The 23,230-nt window shown below is 34.9% G+C and overlaps 1 protein-coding gene and 2 pseudogenes across 5 annotated transcripts in view; 2 read left to right on the forward strand and 1 right to left on the reverse strand.

The window, feature by feature from the left end:
- The window catches only part of GRIK2 (glutamate ionotropic receptor kainate type subunit 2), a 659,820-nt gene that overhangs the window by 437,097 nt on the left and 199,493 nt on the right, over window positions 1–23,230 (forward strand). For all 5 annotated transcript variants that reach the window (XM_058734822.1, XM_058734821.1, XM_058734824.1 and 2 more), the window contains exon 11: window positions 7,938–8,144. In XM_058734822.1, the coding sequence (XP_058590805.1) occupies window positions 7,938–8,144 (207 nt within the window). The remainder of the gene's footprint in view (window positions 1–7,937; window positions 8,145–23,230) is intronic.
- Window positions 1,843–2,542, reverse strand: LOC131514607 (small ribosomal subunit protein eS1-like; annotated as a pseudogene).
- Window positions 3,493–3,622, forward strand: LOC131515644 (U2 spliceosomal RNA; annotated as a pseudogene).

A 23,230-nucleotide genomic window follows, 5' to 3' on the forward strand; every position in this document is an offset into this window, starting at 1 on the left:
CTATCTTTTGAATATCATGAGTATGGCAATGATAGTTCAGGGGTTAGCATATGAAAAAATAATTTAGGTCTAGATAAGGTCTGAAGGATATGTGAGTTACAACTTAAGAATTTTAAAGTTTTATTATATTTAAATAAAACATTTTGGTCCCCTCAACCTTAAAACATATTTTACTTTTTTAGAACTTCATTTTGGTTATATTCTTTGCCAACTCCCAGTCTAATGCAGATAAAAATACATGAGTTATTGGGTTCCTTAAAACTGGGTTTGATAGTGGAAATGCTGACAAATCTTTATTACAGATGCCAGTGAAATGAAGTGCTTTTACCTCTAGCAAATGCTGATGTGGAGATTTAAGACTATATGAGAAATCAGTAAAGTTGCCCAGGAGAGTTTTATCATATTATTCATTGAACTCAGTATGTGGTACAGTAATTGCTTCTGGTACCATTTTTCTTTTCCTACATGAGGTTATTATTTATCCTTGTGCTGTATGAAACAGAGAAAGAGAGTCTAAAGGAGAGTCATAACTGGATGTAAACTATCTTGTGACACAATGTAGCTGGAGATAGGAATCACAACTGGAAAATGGTGTCTTACTTATCAGAATTAAATATAGGAAGAATGATATTTGACATTGTGGAGACCCATAAATATTAAAAAGATGCACTCAGACCACATTTTTTTCCAGTGATATGAAAGCCTGTTTAAAATATATATCTAAATAGACTTTAATCTCACAGGGATCAACAAATTTATTTGCCCCTGACAGAAGTTTTCTTATTAGCTTATAGGTGGTGGAAATCAAGTTAATAGGTAGGATAGTTACTAGGAAAAGCTGAATTAATGAGAATTAAGTAGCATAACAATCTTTAAAATTTTTTGCTCTGCTTTTGTATTTTGTGCACATATATCCATCATGTGCCTCAAATATATTTCATTAAGCAGTAACTTAATTTTTTTCTAATGTGCAAGTGAGTTTGTGTGAAAGACATACCATAAATATTTTGGAACAAAGATTTTAAAGAGACAATGATGCCTTAATAATGCAAATACAGTTTTTAGACACGCATATTACTACCTTAATCTGTTAGGCTTAAAATTGCTATTTTCACAAATTCTTGAAGAACTTTTATGTTAAAAATGTATTCTTTCTGGGCACCCTGGGTGGCTCAGTCACGGAAGCGTCCGACTCTTGGTTTCAGCTCAGGTAATGATCTTACCGTTCGTGAGCTGGAGCCCTCCATCAGACTGTGTGCTGACAGTGCGGAGTCTGCTTGGGATTCTTTTTCCTTCTATCTCTCTCTCTGCCCCAGCTGCACTCTCTTTCTCTCAACAAAAATAAAGAAACTTAAAAGAATAATTAAAAAATGTGTTCTTACTTGGAAAGGAGGTCATTCGTGATGAATGAACTTTTTGGATTATATATTTACTACTTTTTTTTTTCACAAATAAGATTTTTTTTTTTTTTAATTTTTTTTTTTTCAACTTTTTTTTTTTTATTTATTTATTTTTGGGACAGAGAGACAGAGCATGAACGGGGGAGGGGCAGAGAGAGAGAGAGACACAGAATCGGAAACAGGCTCCAGGCTCCGAGCCATCAGCCCAGAGCCTGACGCCGGGCTCGAACTCACGGACCGCGAGATCGTGACCTGGCTGAAGTCGGACGCTTAACCGACTGCGCCACCCAGGCGCCCCACAAATAAGATTTTTTAGTTGTCACCATTAAATGTCTGAACTGTAAAAGATTCTTGGACTGGTGGCTCATATCCATCAGCTCGTTCAACTTTAGCACCGGTCTCATCCCCAGTAGCTTTTCCAGAACCTTCACCTTGAAGCCCCATGAGCTTTCTCAATTCAAACAGGCTTCTTCAGCATTTTTAGTTTTCTAATGAAGACATCATGAAGTGGATAAATAGACTGACAAGCCTTCTCTATGTCTTTTCCGATGCTGTCTGGAATCAATTTATTGACAACTTCTTTCAAGTCATTTGTCTGCACCTCATGGGTCATAATTTTCATCATCTCTTTCCGAATTTGGTGGATCTGTTGGTGCTGAGCATAAGCGGTCTTCCCAATCTGATTGTTGCATTTTTTAGTAAAGCTGACACAAAAGAGAGGAAGCAAATACCCATCGGTAGCCTTGACATCAACGTGAGCTTCAATCATGGTCTGCCATTTTTTGACCATGGAGCACATTTTGTCCCGGGTAAGATCCATGCCATGGAAATTAGGCAGTTTTTGCCCTGAACATCTTCAGTAATTAGCTTGAATTTCCTAAATGCAATTTCATTATTCTGCAGATCAGCAAGGCTTACTTCAAACACATGACCCTTAAGGCCATCAGATGCGATTTTGGTTCCTTGAGTTCTTGTGACTAGTGTTTTTCCAGTATTTCTTATATTAGACATTGCTGGTGCTTTTACATCATACCAATCTTTCTTTGAAAATGGATCAACCACTTTCTTCCTGGCTCCCTTTTTGCCGCCATTTGTAAGGAGCTTGTTCTTGCCTACTGCCATGGTGCTGCTCAGCGAGCGAAAAGGGCTATATTTACTACTTTTCTGCAATGTTGTTTTGATTGCATTGTTCAATTAGTAAATGTATTACCATTTTGCATGCATTACATTAACCTAGCGGCTAATCTCAGTGATTGAAAAAATAATAAAGTCATACAATATATATTAAGTTATCTAATGAGCTATGTGCAAATTATGCATTCAAATGGAGTTTGGAAATTATCATTAGAAGTCATTTAATATAGAAAGTATACTGTGGAGGCAAATATTCCAATAATCTGACTCTCTAGTTTGTATGCTGGCTATTGATCTTGGCAAAAGCACTCTTGCCGTCAGTTTCTTCATTTGTAAAATAGAAATAATAATATTATGGACTTATGGCTATAATGAGAAATAAATAAGTTTATCCAAGGGTAGCACCCAGAACAGTGTCTGGTACAAAGTATAGGTGCTGGAAAATATTAGATAGTTCTATTATTTAGTGTATAGATCTTAACAAATCATCAATATTTTGAGAGTTTTAAATTAAAAAAAAACATTTATTTATAAATCAAAAACTGAATGAAATCAAAATATTAATTCAATAGAATTAATGTATTGTACCCACATGCTTCTTTTGATTCCCATTCTACCAGTCCCAAATTCTCAGGCAGTCCCATTTTCTGCAGACAAATATGGTATGTTCTTGTCAAATCTCTAACCTTCTGCCCATGGGTTAGGAAACTGAGGATTTGTTACCACCATACCTGAAACTCAAAGGAGAATTTCCCTGTCTTATAATTTTTTCTTTCAAGTTCAATTTCCTTTGGCTTTGACAGTTGACCAGAGCAATCCATTTACATTCTGTTCAGTATGGAAGTCATTTTACTTGTTTTCTGCTATGTACCCGATGATGTTTGGTCTTTTTGATGCAAATTTAAGTAATTATCATGCCATATAAGTTGCTTAACTCTAGTTCAGAAGATAAATGTGTATCACTTCTCGGCCTTTTGGCTAAGATCAAGTGTAGAAGATAAATGTGTATATATGTGTATGTGTGTATATATAATATAATATATACACACATATATATTATATTATATATAATATAATATATACACACATATATATTATATTATATATAATATAATATATACACACATATATATTATATTATATATTCATTCCAAGGTAAAAGGGGCATTTAAATTGTCATCCATGGAAACGTTTTATCTAACTTAGAAGACTAGCATGCCTCTAAGAGTAGAGAGGAGGGGCGCCTGGGTAACTCAGTCGGTTGAGTGTCCAACTTCAGCTCAGGTCATGATCTCACGGTTCATGAGTTTGAGCCCTGCATTGGGCTCTGTGCTGACAGCTCAGAGCCTGGAGCCTGCTTTGGATTCTGTGTCCCACCCCCTCTCCTCTGCCCCACCCCTGCTTGTGCTCTGCCTCTCTCTGTCTTTCAAAAATGAATAAACAAAAAAATTAAAAAAAGAAGAGTAGAGAGGAAAAATGGGTATAATAGTCACAGGGGTGGAAGAAGACTGTATTTGTCACATTTGTAGTATTCTCTGTGCCCCTGGAGAATAAATTTTATATGTGATCACATAGTACTAAAAATTAGGATCCTTACTGTCCTTTACCTCATGGTAAGCCTAAATATCTAGCTTTGATTTTAGTTACAAATTAATTTCTGTTTCCTATGTGTTTGATCTAATTCCATTTCAAACTCCAGTACATGTAGATTTTCTACAAATGCTCTTATGGTGTAGAAAGCAACATAAAATAATGGGGAAAGTATGTATTTTGGAATTTAGAAAACCTGAGTTCTTAGCAGAGTCCCTTCTTAGCTTTTATCTCTTAGCTATGTGACCTCTCTGAAAAATGACTATTAATAAAATAAACTAGTAAAATAGTCCTAATACAATAGTTCTACTAGTAATTCAAATACCCTAACTAGTAAAATAGTCTACATATTAAAATATTTCTAATAAAACTCCATTGAAGTATATGAAAAGATGTTCAATATCATATGTCCTTAGGGAATTTTGAATTAAAGCAGCAGTGAAAAACCAATACATACCTATTAGAATGGCCAAAAGCCAGAGCACTGGATATTGAAGAAATGGGCAAAAGATATGAAAAGACATTTCCAGAAAGAAGATATCCAGATGACTAACAGACACATGAAAAAATGCTCAACGTCACTCATTGTCAGGAAAATACAAATCAAAGCCACAATGAGATACCACCTCACACCTGTCAGAATGGCTAAAATGAACAACTTAGGCAACATTAGATGTTGGCAAGGATGAGAAGAAAGAGGAACCCTTTTGAACTATTGGTGGGAATGCAAACTGGTGCAGCCACTCTGGTAAACAGTTTGGAGTTTCCTTAAAAAATTAAAAATAGAACTACCCCAATGGCCCAGCAATTGCACTTAGTAGGTATTTATCCAAAGATACAGGAGTGCTGATTCGAACTGGCACATGCACCCCAATGTTTACAGCAGCACTGTTGACAATAGCCAAAGTATGGATAGAGCCCAAATGTCCATCAACTGATAAATATAATGGAATATCACTCGGCAGTCAAAAAGAATGAAATCTTGCCAGTTGCCACAACGTGGGTGGAACTAGAATATATCATGCTAAGCTAAATAGGTCAGAAAAAGATAAATATCATATGATTTCACTCATGTGGAATTTAAGAAACAAAACAGAAGAACATAGGGGAAGGGAAGCAAAAAAAGATAAAAACAGAGAAGAAGACAAACCTTAAGATTCTCTTAAATACCCAGAACAAACTGAGGGTTGCTGGCAGGGTGTTGGGTGGGGGAATGGGCTAAAAGGGCAAGGGGCATTAAGGAGGACCTTGTTGGGATGAGCACTGGGTGTTATATGTAAATGATGAATCACTAAAATCTATTCCTGAAATCATTATTACACTATATGTTAACTAACTTGGATTTACATTAAAAATAAATAAATAAATGAATGTTGTATTTTATGCTCAGTAGCTTGCCTTTATAATTTTAATGGTGTCTTTCACAAAGCAAAAAAAAATGTAATTGTTATAAAGTCCAATTTTCACTTTTTTTCTTCTATGATTGTGCATTTTGCGTCAGGTCTAAAGATTTTCTCTTATGCTTTTTAAAATAATTGTTTTTAATGTTTATTTATTTTTGAGAGAGATAGAGCACGAGAGGGGAAGGGCCAGAGAGAGAAGGAGACACAGAATTTGAAGCAGGCTCCAGGCTCCAGGCTCCGAGCTGTCAGCACAGAGCCAGATGTGGGGCTCAAACTCATAGACTGCGAGATCATGACCTGAGCCAAGTTGGATGCTTAACTGACTGAGCCTCCCAGGCGCCACTCTCCTATGCTTTTATTTTCTAAAAGTTTAATGGCTTTTATATTTAAATATTCAAAATTTTATTTATAGTGGATATATATATATATATAGAGAGAGAGAGAGAGAGAGAGAGAGTGCTGAAGGAGAAGCAGTGTTATCAAGATGTGGGTCCAATAAAGCAAAAAGTTGAAGGGAATTCCAAAAATTAGTTACAAATGTGGAACAATGTGCTGATCTCTAAGCAAGAGTTCTTTAGCACAGAGTTCAGTGTGTAGGAGTGTCAGAAGAACAGCACACTTGTCAGGTTGGAGTGTGTATGAAATAGTACAGGGATAAGCCAGGTCAACAGTAATAGGAAGAAAAATGGAATTAGTCTTGTTTTTGAGATGAGTGTGGACAAGAGGACACATTGCTATCATATCTAAAATGCCCTTAGGTGTGATGACCCTCATGGGATGAGTATTGTTCTCCCAGGGTTGGGAGGAGGGTGGTCATCTTTCTAGATGGACTGGCATGGCAGCCTTTTAAGTTTTTCCACTTTGCAGTGTCTTTTTCTGAGAGCACCTTCCAGAGGCTTTACCCATAGTCAATTTGAAATAAGTAGTACTGCCAACTGCACTCTGGATACCAGATATCTGGATACAGATACATGTTCCACCTGCCCCCACGAAAGTATGCTAATGCATGAATTCTCTTAGTACTTAATTAAACATGTGAATTTTTTTTTTTTTATTTTTTTTATTTTTGGGACAGAGAGAGACAGAGCATGAACGGGGGAGGGGCAGAGAGAGAGGGAGACACAGAATCGGAAACAGGCTCCAGGCTCTGAGCCATCAGCCCAGAGCCTGACGCGGGGCTCGAACTCACGGACCGCGAGATCGTGACCTGGCTGAAGTCGGACGCTCAACCGACTGCGCCACCCAGGCGCCCCTAAACATGTGAATTTTTAACAGGGCCTGTTATTCAGAGCCTTACAGGATTTGGCTCCTCATTCTTTCTACATTCTGACCTTGTTCAACTAATTCCCTCACTTACTGGATGTGATTCCTGTCACACTGATGGCTGTAGTCCTCTTTCTGGAACACTCCAGTGTCATATTGGCCTTAAGGCTTTTACTTGCTGTATCCTTGACCTGAAGTTCTCTTCTGTCAGATTTTCAAATGACTAGATTCTTTTTCATCTTTTAGTTTCTACTTCATCTCTCATCTCCTCATCAAAGACTTCCAGACATATTTCTCAACTTTGTCTTGTTTTCTCTTATCTTGCCAAGTACCTTGAAGTTGTTCTGTATCCTATTCCCCTATTTTATGTTTTTATGCCATTTATCAGTATCAGAAATTATGTGTTCTACTTGTTTAGGCATTTATTATTTATTTCCTCATATATATCATGAACTTTATGACTCAGAAATTTCTCTTTTATATAGAGGAGGGCTGGCTCATAGTAGACGCTTCATAAAATATTGTTGGATGAATGTATAAACACTTGACAAATGTTTCTTTTTCTATATTCCAAAGTAAGCTACTATTTCTTTTTCTATAAATAAATATAGTGGTTATGATTTTCATGGTTGTTTGGACAAACTGTGGTAATATTTAAAAGTCCATACTACAGTTTTTAACACATAGTAGGCAATTAGGCAGTAGTTTGTTTTTTTTTCATTTTTCCATCAATATATCCCACTGAAATAGCACAGTAGATATTGACTAAATGATATAATTCAAACTGGGGTATTGTAATCATGTGAAATTATATCTTACGTATTACATATTTTATGGCATATATCGCATTATATACTATCCCTTATATATGACATAAGATACATGATATGGGATATGTGACATATTATATTTTTATTAGATAGTAATGATGAAATTATTATAGTTAAATATTCTCCTTTGAAGCACAAATATTCCAAAAGTAATCTGCCTTCTTAGGTTTTCAAACTATGTTAATTACAATTAGGAAAAAATAAAATTGTCTGTATTTCTAAATTAATGTGAAATATTCTATCTTCTAAGGAAAGCTTTAATTCTGATAGTTTCATGATTAACTATTATTTCCTACCTTCATGTTTACTGTTTCCAGGAAGAACCCTATGTCTTGTTTAAGAAGTCTGACAAACCTCTCTATGGGAATGATCGATTTGAGGGCTATTGTATTGACCTCCTCAGAGAGTTATCTACAATCCTTGGCTTTACATATGAAATTAGGCTTGTGGAGGATGGGAAATATGGAGCCCAAGATGATGCCAATGGACAATGGAATGGAATGGTCCGTGAACTGATTGATCATGTAAGCCTTTTTTCTCATTTTTATCATTACCTTTGGTAGATGGCTAAAATATTTACTTTTTAAAAGGTTTTTGATGGTCAAGGGTTAATAATGGCAAAGAGCAGTAATATATTTCAAGTATGTATTTCCTTAAATAATTATTTTCAAAGTATGTCTTATTTTTGCCCTTAAATATAAACAATCTAAGAGGGATGTATGGTTCTATTAGAGAGAGTCGTCTGTTTTAAATTCACTAGTATTTAGTGATTTAATATCTTGAAATATTTAGTCCTAATTTGCAAATTATAATGTGGTTTCCCAACAATTTATTTCTTTTTCACTTTTATAATACTCACTTCATAATCAATAGAAGGAATGATGATGCGAACTCTAAATTTTATGATAAAAATTTTCTGGATTAGGGTAGGTTACTTCTTATCTTTAGAGATGAGAGAAATCTATATGCAAAAAGAATAGAATAAAGATACTGTGTAAAATACAGTATTTTAAGTGTATTAATTTGGCGATAGACATTTTATTTATTTATTTAGTTAGTTAGTTAGTTAGTTAGTTGAATAAAGCCAGACATTCCTTCTTTGGTCAAGAAAGCATTATTTCATAATTTCTTAGTTGGCAGTGTCGATTAATTCATCTCTTTGAAATAAACTCTTATTTTTTAAAAATAATAGTAATATTACATTTGGCTTTGTGTTTTGTAACATTTAAGTTTATTTTGACATTTTCCATAATATTAAGGCATGTAATTATTGCCAAATATCTACAAAGTAACAAAATATATTTTGCTTTTAAAAAACCATGAAAACTGTACCCTAAATTAAAGTCCTTACTAATGGAAGTAGCAAAAACAGGCAGTTTTCACAACATTTTGAAGATATTTCATTGCTATTAATTATAAAGTTTATTATCAAGAGTAAAGGAATAAGGGAGATCTGTCTCTATCCCTATCTATCTATCTATCTATCTATCTATCATCTATCTATCAGGGGATGTTAGGGTTTGGTTAGAAGCAGAATAACAAAACAAATAAACAATTATCATTAAACTTATTTTTCTTTAATCTTCAACATATTAATTATTTGAAATTTACTCAATAAGGTCCTGAGGTTCTAGGCTTAATCAGTTATTTCTAAAAACTTCTGCATAAATGGTCCATTTATATTTTACTTTGTAAAATCTATTAAAGATGATGAAAATGTATATGATTTGGAATCAGATATTAAACCTTAAACTTTATGTTCACTTATATTACTGTAGCAGCAACCATCAGAAATCTAATTCAAGCTGGTTTAAGCAAAAATGTTAACTTGTTTGTTTGCATCTTTGTAAAGTCCAGAGGTAGTGTGGCTGGATTTAGAATATCAAGATTTAGTTTACCTGGTATTTTGCCTCAATGTAGTCTTTGTTTCTCTGTATTTGTTTTACTCTTAGACATGTGCCTCTGAACAGATGGCAAGAACAATTGCTACCAACAGTTCTAGATCAACCATCCAAGTAGAAGTAAAACACCTGGACCCTATAATTCAATCAAGGGACCCCAAATTTGGTTTCATTGGCCAGACCAAGGTCATAAACTAGATTCTGAACCAATTATCCCATTCAGAAGGAAGTGCTATTCTTGGGGTGCCTGGGTGGCTCAGTTGTTTATGCATCCGACTCTTGTTTTGGCACAGGTCATGATCTCATGGTGTGTGAGTTTGAGCCACACATCAGGCTCCATGCTGACAGTGTGGTGCCTGCTTGGGATTCTCTCTCTCTCTCTCTCTCTCTCTCTCAAAAATAAATAAACTTAAAAACATTTTTTTTAAAAAAGGAAGGAAGTGCTATTCTCACTGGATAGCTTGGAGGCAATATATTCACACAAGAAATTGGGAGGTGAGGGTGAATCCCTTTTAAAACCACATAGATTTAGATTTGAGGAACTGTGAATTTTTAAAGGAAAATTAGAAGTTTATACAGGAAGAGTGTAAAATGGATTTTGCACATACCAATACAAATGTATATCCAGCATCAAACCTTTGCATACATAGCCTATTTTTTTTTCAAAGAAATTAAAAGTAGAAAATGAAGGTTAGGAAATAATGATTTAGATCTATGGCATAAAAGAGGATGGCACCCAAAATGAAGGAATAGTAAGGGGGATTCTATGAGTTGATATTTGTTTCTCAAGAAAATTATTTGTAGTATTGGATTGAGACCACTGATGAGGGCTTCAAGTTACTGATTCATTTTATTCTTCTTAGTGCCATAACTTTCACTTCACCTTTTATTTTTCCTTTAGTAGAGTACTGTTCTGTCCTAGTATCCACTTTCTTGGTGCCTTCCTCATGTTTCATATTGCCAACCAAGCCTTGGTTATTAATATTTAGCATGAGTCATATTAAACTAGAATGATGATTATAGTCAATATATTTTTCTTTGTACAACCTCACCCTGGTTTGCATATTTATGAATATGCTAATTTCAACACAAAGTAGTAACTCTTCCTGATAATCAGATAAATATCCTAAACTTCTTGCTCTCCTTGCTTTCTTTGGATAAGCTTATCTTCTCTCATAGCTTGATTACCATGCTCAAAATGAAATTTCACTATTCTGCATCTTTAGGCGTGAGCCTTAGATGCATATATCAACCTACCTCTGTTATATTTTTTGCTTAAATATTTCATAAACATCTCAAAGACAGAATATTCCAGACTGAATTTATTGTTTATATTTCTTAAACCTTTTCTTTCTGAAGAATTTCTTATATCAGTACATGGAGCAATGATTCAATAGGTTCCCTAAGCCAAAATTTAGTAGTGATTTTTCGATTATTTCTCACTCCATCATGTTTTATTGAGTGTGGTCCTTAAATAATTTTTTTAATGATTATTCATTTTTGAGAGAGACAGAGACAGAGAGTGAATGGGGGAGGGACAGAGAGAGAGGGAGACACAGAATCTGAAGCAGGCTCCAGGCTCTGACCTTGTCAGCACAGAGAAGGACACGGGGCTCAAACTCACAAACCATGAGGTCATGACCTGAGTGAAAGTCAGATACTTAACTGACTGAGCCACCCAGAGCCCCTGTCCTTAAATAATTTTGAAACCTGCTCACTTATCTCCATCTCCACTGTTACCTGGAATAATATCCCAATATGAGGATCTTTCCTTTCTAATACATTATCTGTATATATATCCATTATCTATCTATCATCTGTCTATCTATCTATCTATCTATCTATCTATCTATCTATCTATCTATCTATATCATTCAACTAGGATGTTGTTTCAGAAGAAGAAATCTGATCATGCTTTTCTCTTGCATAAAATCTGTCAGTAGTTTCCATTGTCCTAACAATATAGCACCAACTATATAATATATTTATAATACTTCCACACTTGGTTGTTGTATATCTGTTATGGAAATCTTCTTTTTACCCTCCAGATGTACTCTCAGATCTTCTCCACCATGCTTTCTGTATTTGGAAGTTGTCTTACATGGAGTAAATCAACAGGGCTCCCAGTAAGAGATCCAAGGGAAGGAGGAGAGTGAGGTCAGAATATTTATTTCCCTCCTTGCTCCCTGAGATGTTGGCTTGAGCTGGCTGTGTGCCTACAAGGAATGCCAGTTTCTTATTATGAGGCCTGATCTATACAAATCTATCTCCTGTTCTCAGTTCCAATTTACACCCTACATAGGTTGGTTTCTCCAGATCTCAGGATGGTTATAGCTTAGGTGCTATTAGCCTTGGGTTCCTGCACCATCCCTTAAAACTTCTCAACACCAGTGGTCCTTGAAATATGTTCCACACACCTGCAGATCAATTTCACTTGCAAACTTGTTAGAAATGCAAATTTTCAGGCCCTAACCTAGAACTACTAGATCTATAACTCTGGGGTGGAGCCCAGCAATCTTTCTTTCAGCAAGCCCTAATGGTGATTCTGATGTTCGCTGAAATTTGAGAATCAATATTCTACCCTCCACCGAGACTTGTGTAATTAATTTTTCTCTTTGTAAACAGATCCTATTCAGTTATCATTTGAGTGTGCCATCTGTTTTCTGTTGAGAAGCTAACTGGTACACCTCTCTATATTTCATCTATTTTGTCCTCTCCAACCAAACCCAGGTGGACTTTTTTATCTTATATATATGATATATCTTATATTGATATATATATATATATATCTTATATATATATATATCATATATATATAAATATATATAAAGATATATTTGTATATCTCACACTTTAATTACCAGCTTAATATTTGTCATATTTATTTGTATGTATGTTGTATGGTAGTTATGAAATCAATTAAGACTATTTCAGGTACAAGTGTCAGAAACATGGCTAAAAATAGCTTACACAGATATACTTTAAAAAATATCTCATATTACTAAAAAAGTCCTATGGTGGTTCTCATTTCAAGTATAATTGGATTCAGGGTCTTAAAGTATGTCATTAATGTCTGACACCTCCTTTGCTGCCTTTTTGTCTCTTGGCTTTACTCTCCTCTGTAGTTTTTATTCTTAAGTACTTTCTTTCCATATGGTGACAAAGGCGACCCAAGGTGGCTCTAGACCAATGGTTATCAACTGGAAGGATAACCCAAGAGTCTTTTCCCAAGAGACTTTTGGCCATGTTGAGAGACATTATTTATTGTCTTGACTTAAGGAGGTGGGGGAGATGTTGCTACCGGCATCTGAGGAGAGAGGCCAGTGGTGCTAACCTCTAAACAATGTGCAAGATAGCCCCTCCCCTCCAAAAAAAAATTATTTGCTCCAAATATCAGTCTCACTGAAGTTAAGAAACTTTGTTCTAGGCTTACCTGGTTCTTAGGGATCTCCTTTTGAAAGAGATAGAGGTCTTCTTTTGCCAAAGTTTCAGCAAAATCCATGGTGAGGGATTGGGGTAGATGGAGGGGTATCAGCTGGATTAAGTTGGACCATGTGCTCATCTGTGAACTAATCCAAAAGGCTACGATTGGGAAGGCAGTAGTTGGAATAGCCAGACCTGGGTTATGTGTCCATACCATACCCTTATCTATTGTATAGAATCTGAATTATGCCACTTATTTGTATATGAACTTGGATGCAGAGGCAACTAATATTTATTTTATACCAACTATGTGCCAGTCCATTTTTTAGCGTTTTGTTGTTGTTGTTGTTGTTGCTGTTGTTTGTTTGTTTTAGGTTTGACTAGGTTAAGTAGAATGGAGATAGCTATCAAGAGGTTATATTTATGCAAGTATTGTGAGGAAGAAATACAATTAAAAATAAAATCTCTTTCCAACCCCAAAAATCTTTCCATAAAGGTGGATGAAAAATAAAATAATTTTATTAATGGATAGGCATTAAATCAGAATGAGATGCACATCACAGTCAATTCACTAAGAGATTACAAAGGCAGAAAGCAGTCTCACCCTTTTTTATAGTCAGGAAGGCACAACCCATTGTATACATGTTCTCAAGATAAATAATAACTGGTCCTCAAGTAAGAAGGCTTGAAAGCACCATTTATCACACATAGTTCCTCCTAGATTTATTTGGAAACTGGGGTGACCATCTGTGTTAGCTAATTGGTTTTATTCCATAGAAAAATACACTTCCCAGGTCTTTATGAGAAAGGTGGTTTTTAGGCTCCCACCCACCTAAGTTAGGCTTCTACTTTCCCATGGAAATTTGGAAATAGGGTGTTATCTTTCCTGGTTATTACATTTCAAAGAGATACTTCCCAGATCCTTGGGAAAGGCATTGGTGAGTCATAAAGATGACAAGAGGCTTAATTGGCCTTTTAATATATATTTAAGATAAATAAATAAATATATATTTGTATATATATAAAATCTTATGGCTAATAATGTGTGTGTGTGTGTGTGTGTGTGTGTGTGTGTGTGTAAAAGAGAGAAAGAAGTTACAAGTTTTCTAAAGTAAATGTTCTAGGAAAAGGGGAAGGGATTGATTCCTTTATTTTCAACAAGGAGAACTGAGCCTCCTGGGTTTAATTTGTATTTGCCCTTATAGTTGCAGGTCTTGTTATTCTAGTAAAGCTGGTTTTAGCACCTTCTCCCTCTGTCCTTTTGAGGGTTTGGTATGATCTCTCAAATTTATTATGATCTAACCAGGGATGAATCTTGGTGATGCAATATGAAGATACAACCCCAGAAAGATATTAAGAGAAAGTGGCTCCCTGAGGCAGTTAGTCCTTGAAAAGTGACAAGCCTTCCTGCTGAAAGCACCTTCCTCTTCCATCATCTCTATAGCAGGGCTGTACAACATGGGGTACTAGTAAGTCCTTGGTAAGACAGATGTGTAATAAAATCCTAATTCTTCTGCTGTGTAGTTTGATGTTTTATGCACATTGCCTTAAACTCTTTGAGTCTTAGTTTTTGCAAAAGTAATAGAAATAATATCATATTAATCATTAGGAAGATATATATAAATTCTCTAATGCAGTACCTGACTTATAGTAGATAAGCATTAGAGGTACAACTAATAAGTACAAAATTTGCATTATTCTTTCTACTATATTGTTAATGAGTATTCTTATTGAGGACTAAGAAGTAAAAAGTAGAGACACTATTACAGTGTAAAAAATGTAGGAATTATAGTTGCTACTGATATTAATTTTGAATCAGAGTCAGTAATATTGGCATTAAGTTTTAATAGTAAAATTTATTAATTTGAACATTGGTATTCAAATATCTTATTACTTTTCTACCTAACTGATCTATGTCTTGGTGGTTTTATATTAGAATTAAACATGGGGAAGAACTAATAGACAGTCAAATTCAGTGTGAGATTAGCAATAGGCAAGATAAGTGGGGGAGGATGATGTTTCAGCAAAGTAGGGACATCCGATTAAAAAATTACTATTTAATATTTTTTTAAAGATAAAGTAATCATTATAAGAAAAGTCAAAACATGTTTGGACCTCCCTGTATTTATTTTATGGTTTGGTAGTGTGTCAAGTTTGAATTCTATTAAAACTGAAAGTGAAGGGATATATTTTCCTTGCTTAAATCCTTTGAAATCTCAACCTGCCACTTCTTAAATACACTTTTAAAGGTTTTTTTTCTTAATGTTTATTTATTTTTGAGAGAGAGAGTGCACACGAGAGAGGGAATATTTATCGAAATAATTACACAAATGTTCAACTGTGTTCCACAACAAATGTCAAACTCAAGCACCCTACTTGAGAGAGAGAGAGAGAGAGAGAGAGAGAGAGAGAGCAGGGAAGGAGCGGAGAGAGAGGGACAGAGGATCTGAAGCAGGCTCTGTGCTGAAAGCCCAGAGCCTGATGCAGGGCTTTAACTCAGGAACCATGAGATCATGACCTGAGCCTAAGTCAGATGCTTAACTGATTGAGCTACCCAGGTGCCCCTCTGAAATACATGTTTAAACTAAAAATTGCTCAGAAACAAATTATTTGGTAAATTTAAAAAAAAATGTTAATGGTATATGCCCTACCACAGAGGAAGTAGAGCAGCAATCTAGGCAGTTTTCCCTTTATGTAGGTAACCTGCTTAAAAAAATTAATGTTTATTTATTTTTGAGAGAGAGAGAGAGAGAGAGCGAGCGTGTGAGTGCAAGTGGGGGAGAGGCAAAGAGAGAGGGAGACACAGAATCTGAAACAGGCTCCAGGCTCTGAGCTGTCAGCACAGAGCTCGACGTGGGGCTCGAACTCATGAACCCATGAGATCATGACCTGAGCCTAAGTTGGTCATATAACCTACTGATCCACCCAGGCACCCCAGATGACCTGCTTTTTTTTTGTAACATCTTAATTCTAAGAGATCTTTCCCTCAGGCTGTCTATTGAGTTATGATTAGTGTCATGGGCCATTCTATTTGAAGTTTGTTGGGCAGCTATAAAAGTTGATTTAAAAAAAAAATTTACCGTTTATTTATTTTTGAGACAGAGAGGACAGAGCATGAACGGGGGAGGGTCAGAGAGAGAGGGAGACACAGAATCTGAAGCAGGCTCCAGGTTCCTAGCTGTCATCACAGAGCCCGAAGCGGGGCTCTAACTCACAGACCGTGAGATCATGACCTGAGCTGAAGTCGGACGCTTAACTGACTGAGCCACCCAGGCGTCCCCAAAAGTTGATATTTTTTTGTGAGTCATCACACTAAAATCTAAATCAGGACACTATTTCGTCTTATCAATTCACTGCATCTGAGGTATACTAGGTAGTATTTATTGGCTTCAAATATACTGAAAATAGTTGGGAGACATAACACAATTGCAGAAAGTGGTCAGCATTAAAGAATATTTATTGAGAAAACGACACAAATGTTCAACAGTGTTCCACAACAAATGTTAAACTCAAGCACCATGCTCTTTAGAGAAATTGCTACATATTTTCCAAATTCTTTTATTTTTATGTTGCCTTCCCAAGGCCCCAGTGAAAGTTTCTGTTCAAGGATCAAGTAAAGAAATACACAGTGACATCTTTTTCTCTTGAAAGTATAGCATTGTAACTTTTTGTATAGTATTTTATGAAGCATTTTATCAAGTTTTTCATTCTTAAAACCAAATTTAGCTATTCCGCTATTACTGGTGGGAGTCTCTGTTCTGTGAACGGAGATCTCGGTTCTAAGTTTCCCTACAGAACATTTACCTGAGGATCTGCGCTCAAATAAAGACAGCCAGGAGGAAAGCAGCAAGCACAAAGCAGTTTATTAAGGACAGTACACCCTCATGATAGTAGAGGGGGCAGGCCTGGAGAGGCCAACTGCACTGGGGTTAAGAGTGTCTTTTCTTTTTAATGTTTGCTTAGCTTATGGGTCATAGCTGGTGAGGAGTCTCTGGGGTTATTTCCAATCATTTAAGTGACTCCTCCTAATGGTCAGGAGGGGTAGTTTTGGCCCTACAGGGTTCTTACTGGAACTGTCATGGCCATCTTTCCCCACTGCTGTGGGGTGGGGTGTCAAAACCCCAGTGTAAATATATTATAATGAAGCTATAGTTTACCCTGGAGCCGAGGTTGAAGAGGAGAGCACATGTTGTGCACCTGTGGCTCCTGGTCTGTCAGCCCCACGGTGTTGGAAGCCACAACGCCAGGATGTTGAAAGCTATAAGTCAGGATATTGTGCCCTTAGGTTTCTAATGGTAACGTATTTATCACCACCCTTGTCTCCAGCTCATGTTTACCTAACTGCCTACTCTATAAGCGCCCGACTTAGTAGTGGGGAGTACACAGAACCTTGCTAACGCAATCATGTTATTAAGCTAGGCATAAATTTTACTTGTAGCTTTGGGTGGTGTATTCTTTATGGCTAATAACTCATTTATGGGCTCATGAGACTACTGTTGTGAGTATGTTATTCATAAAGCCAACTAGAGTTATTCATAAGCATGAGGGAAAACACCTAAGCTGCAATAAGCCAGCAGCACATGTTATTATGGGACTACTTAAAGGAGACAAGGGCAGTTAAATTACATTCAAATCTCTGGTGGTGTTCACCTTGGCAGTGGAAAACTTCAGGAGAATTTATACTTGTAAACATACATAAATTAATACAGTAGTATGCAAAGTCTGTGTATGTCCAGGTCAAAAATAGACCACAGACACTCCTTGTTACTTGAAATTCTTTGCCTTTTCATCCTTCCCACAGAATACACCCCAGCTTGAGGCAAATTTCAGCACATTCTTAAACCAGTGGTCTTCTGGGCCTTTCCTGACTTAGTGTCTTAATGCTGATAAAATGTTTGAGGGAATATTACATCTGCAAATCCACAATTACTTCTTACCTGGACAAATTTGGGAATTTGGGTTCTATTTTTTATAATTATAGCTGAAAAATCAGAGGTTTTTAAAGTCATATTCTCATTCCCTTTACTTCATTAGAATTGTGTAGATTAGAGTATTAGACTATTAGAGGTGTGTGTGAAAAAAAAAAAGCAGGGGGAGCGCTATGTGGCTCAGTTGGCTGAGAGGCTGACTCTCGGTTTTGGCTCAGGTCATGATCCCAGGGTTGTGGGATTGAGCCCTACATGGGGCTCCACATTGACTGTGGAGTCTGTTTAAGATTCTCCTCTCTCCCTCTGCCTCCTCACCCCCCTCCTCAACTCTCTCTCTCTCAAAAAAAGTGTGTATGCTTTTTTCTAAGTAACATTTAAAACCTAGATCTTTTAGAGGTGCCAATTACTTTTAGAAAGTTACGACTTCTCTGTGCATAAAGAGACTTGTGTCTTAATATCATTAACCATTTGTTGTTGGTAAGAGAGTGTATTGGTCAATAAAAGCTTTTCCTTTTCTTTTTGATGAAGATCCTTTGTATAACTTCAGATGCTGTAGAAATTTTAAAGATAAACACAAGCTTGATCATTTGATAGATATCTTAAAAAACAGTGAGAAATTCTGTTTCAGTGTATCAAACAACTATGGCAAAGAGGGAAGTCTATTGGGATCTAATTCACTCTTATTTTACATTATTTTTAAGAAGACCCATGATGCTATGGATTTCTAGCTGCATGAATGCTTCCCAGCATGTTGTCTTAGCATTGCAATTGGTATTTAACATTATCAAACCTTTTATGATTCATAAATGAGCCTAACAGGACCTTACTATACTTTGCTTTTGCCTCCTGATTGCTCTTTTATTATATTCTAGGAAGGAAATCAAATATTTGTTTTTCAGGGAACTTAAAGAGGCTCCAGGTATTATCACAAAAAATTGAAAGGCTAAGTCAAAAAACAGTTTTAAATACATGGGGATTGACTTACACTGTAGCTTTGAGTTTTGATAGTATGTTGTCTCAATTTTGCACTCTAGTGGAAGCATTCTAGTATTTTCAGGCAAAAAAATTGAAGAGTAGTAATGCTATTGTCACTTTTTTAATTTTAGGAAAAATAACTAAAAAATAGATGTGCAAATTTATTTATAATTTCCCACGACCCAAAAGTGATGACTGTTAGCAGGTTTGTTTCCTTTGCTTTAAGTTTTTCTCTTTTAATGTATGACATTGCATATGATGGTGAAGTCCCTTAGTTACCATAAAAATTCTCAATTTAGTAATTTTCCAAGTCAAGCACAAAAGATAGAATATCATTTCCCTCATTCCTCTCCAAATGTAACCACTATCTTAAGTTTGGTATTTTTCTCATCCATTGTATGTAAATCACTCAATAATACGCTATGATAGGAATGTGCCATTTTTATTTAACTAGTCCTCTACTGAGAGACATTGAAGTTATTTCCAGTGTTATGTTAACAAAAACCAATGCTGTTATGAAGCTCCAGTCTTATCTTATCTCCTAGAGCACCTATGTAAGACCTTCTCAAAAGGGTCTGCTGAGAAAGGAATTGTTCAGTGTTCATATACGTTTCCAATTTCATAAGATATTGAAAATACTGTTCTCCAGATTATTTTATTAATATACATTTCCACCCATAGTATAGTTTCTGTTTGTCTGCAAAATTACTAACTTGAGGTTCTCACTATTTGAATTCGGTTAATCTTCATGCAAATGAAATCTCATTGCTTTAATTTGCAATTCCCTGATTGTTAGCCTCTTTGTCCTCCCCGTACATTTATAGATGAGTTTCTCCTCTGAATTTCCCATTTGCTTCCTTTGACTTATGATTGATACATAGTAATTTGTTATATTTTCTGAATAATAATAATGTAAATATTTATCCCAGTTGGGCCTTTATTTTTTAATTTGTTTAAAGTGTGTGTGCCTGTGTTTTCATATTGAAGTTTTGAAGTTTGAGTTTCTCGAATTTATTAATTTTTCCTATGGCTTGTGATGTTTTTGTGCATGTTGGAAAAATTCTTCCTTAACTGAAGCTCATGAAAATATTTTCCTATTATTTAAAAGGCTAAGATTTTTTTCTTTCAAATGTAGCTCTTTTGCCCACCTACAATTTGTTTATTATGCCCACATACATGTGTTGGACTTCAACTTAAATAAAAGTCTCAATTCCTTCTGTTCCTTTCATGAAGACCCCAAATATTCTAAGCTACAACATATTTGGTAATAATTTTCCTTTCTTTGTTAAACAAACAAACAAACTTCGGAAAGCAAGTAGTTTTTACCTTTCTATTTTATTTATTTATTTTGAGACACAGACAGCATGAGTGGGGAAGGGGCAGAAAGAGGGAGAGAGAGAATCCTAAGCAGTCTCTGCCTGTCAGCACAGAGGTTGATGTGGGGCTTGAACTCATGAAACCCACAGATCATGACATGAGATCTGGCTAAAAGTCAAATACTTAATGCTTAGCTGACTAAGCCATACAGGTGTCCCACAAGTAGTTTTTACTTTTAATGAGAAATCCTATGACTATTATCTCAGACATTAAAGGCAAGGAATTAGGGAAATTGTGACATGTTAAAAATGGCTAATCCATTCTTTATAACTGAATTTTTTTCCTCAAGATTTAAAAAGCAACATGTCACAGTCAAAATGTACTGTCTAATAATTCAGAGGCAAAGATGAGAAAGTTAATCTAGAAGTAGGATATCACAACCAGTATAATTCTGATTTGTACTGTATAAGATTCATTGGAAATTATCCTACAGTTGATACTCAACAACCATTTATTGAATGTCTGTTCTGGGAAAGACACTGTTAATTATAGCATTAGCAATATCTCTTAAAAATAATGATTATATTTTATTTTTTAAAAAAGCAAATCAGACATATTGTTAATTTTTTTAATTACTAGTGTAATAAAGAATTTCTCTTCCTATGTAATTACACATTAACATTGAGGTTATGTTTAGAAATACTTATTTTTTTAACTTTTTTTCCTAGGATGTATTCTCAAGATTTTTAAAAGAATTTCTTCCCTAATCACAATCTCTTGCCAGTTCACTATTTAGTTGTAATTTATAGCAAAAAAAACAAAACAAAACAAACAAAAAAAAAACTAAGAATTGTTTTATTTTGCAATTATATAATAAATTACTGAATAAATCTCTCATGGATACTACTAAGTTCTTCAAATATGATTCCTGAACTTAAGATACTTTAAGATATCAGTAAAATAAGTGTTTCAGACATAAATATTATCAAAAAAATAGTACAAACACATAATTTGAATCTTAAGTGGAAGTAAAATGCTAAGTTGTTATTATAGAGACTCCTATAGACATACACAAATTCCTGTATGGTTCCATACCTTCTATATGTAATTTTGCCCCTTATGAAACAGTAGACAGCAAATCAGTCTCTCCCTGCCAGGCATTGAAACTTTTCCTTTACTTTTTCCCCAAGCTTAGGCAAGCCTTTAATAAATAGATAAATAAATAAATAAATAAATAAATAAATAAATAAATAAATAAAAAATAAAGCTTCCAAAAGCTTCATAAATGAACAGAGGTAACAGATTGGAATGAGAAAGCTTGAGTTGGGAATTTGATATCTCAAACAAAGTGTTATATAAAAATGAATGTAGAAATATAAATTAAGGGAAAGAGTATTCTGGGAGAAAATTACCCACACAAGCAGCTCTAAAATCTAGAATTACATGAGTTCAATAATAAAAAGTTTGCATTTGATTCAGAGAATGAATTTACAGTGGCACTCTTGAAGCAGTGGGCTGGAAAGTTTGTTTATCTGTGGTATATGGAACATCTGTGTGTTATTAAATAATAAACACTGATTTGCATCTATTATTACTAGAAAAGCAGAATAAATGTAACTGAAAATAGATATAAACAAATGTGTTTTTTAAATGACATTTGCTTTAGAACATAAAACAAATCTAAACAGACACAAAACAAAGTCCTGAACAAAAACTGAAAAATTTTAAAAAGGAAAACCACAGCATGGATTTTCTTAATAGAAGAAATACCATTTCTTTGTTAACTATAATTGAATTTTCCTATCATGAAAGTATGTGGAGTTGGTTTTCAAAGTAAATTTGAATAATGTATATATATAATTTCTAAAATAAGACATTCTTCATGATATCCCCTACTGGAAATATAATGCAATATTATTAATTCAGTATTTTTGTGCACAGCACAATTTTAGGCACTGAAAATTTAAACATAAACATGAATCCTCGAGTGAGAGAGGCACTTAAGTAATTTTTATGTGCTTCAGGTAATGCAATAATAGAGATATTCCCAAGACATTTTGGGAAACCTGAGGGGTATATATATCCAATCCTGTCTAGAAGGAAAAGGATCAAGAAAGTCATTAAGCTTTAATTCTAATATGACAGAATGTTTTTCCAATATACTATTTTTAGTGTTGCTGTTAATTTAATTTCAGCATGTGGTTTTACCTGAAGGATATTATTTTATATAACATCACATGTGACTAAAGGAGTAAAATATAACTTGGTCAATATATTTAAATGTATTCAAATACACATCAATTTAAGATAAACTCTGGCTAATTTAGAAAATTTGTCAATAGAGGATTAACATAAAGTAAAAAAAAAGGTTTCTAAATGTCTTTTTCTTTTTTTTAAATTTTTTTTAACGTTTTATTTATTTTTGAGACAGAGAGAGACACAGCATGAATGGGGGAGGGGCAGAGAGAGAGGGAGACACAGAATCGGAAGCAGGCTCCAGGCTCTGAGCCATCATCCCAGAGCCCGACGCGGGGCTCGAACTCGCGGACCGCGAGATCGTGACCTGAGCTGAGGTCGGACGCTTAAACAACTGAGCCACCCAGGCGCCCCTAAATGTCTTTTTCTAATAGATTTATTTTTAGTAATTAATAACAGTTTATTGAGAATGCATTTGTCTGATAGTATACCATTATGCTAACATTAACCACTATTGTTCTATGCCAAAATCATGCATATTCATTTCTAAATACATTTTAAGTTTTCCTGGTTCCCCTACCAGGACATTCAGTTTGATAAAGATACAGTCACTGAACAAGAAGTTTTTGTTTGTTTATTTTTGCTTTTTTTTAACTATTTAATTTTGATGATATTTCTGATCAAGTTTCTTAAAAAATATTATCCAACTTGGATCATTGGAAAATGATTTTAAAGATGTATTTTAAAAAGGAAATTGTCCATGGGATTTATTCAAGTACAAATTTATTTACTTGTTTATGTGATATTTAGCTTGGTATTAGACAATATAAAAATCATTTCTGTCCTTAGTTTCTTCTCCATGGAAGTGAT

The sequence above is a fragment of the Neofelis nebulosa genome, chromosome 6 (genome assembly GCF_028018385.1).
Source record: "Neofelis nebulosa isolate mNeoNeb1 chromosome 6, mNeoNeb1.pri, whole genome shotgun sequence".
Taxonomy (NCBI): Eukaryota; Metazoa; Chordata; class Mammalia; order Carnivora; family Felidae; genus Neofelis; species Neofelis nebulosa.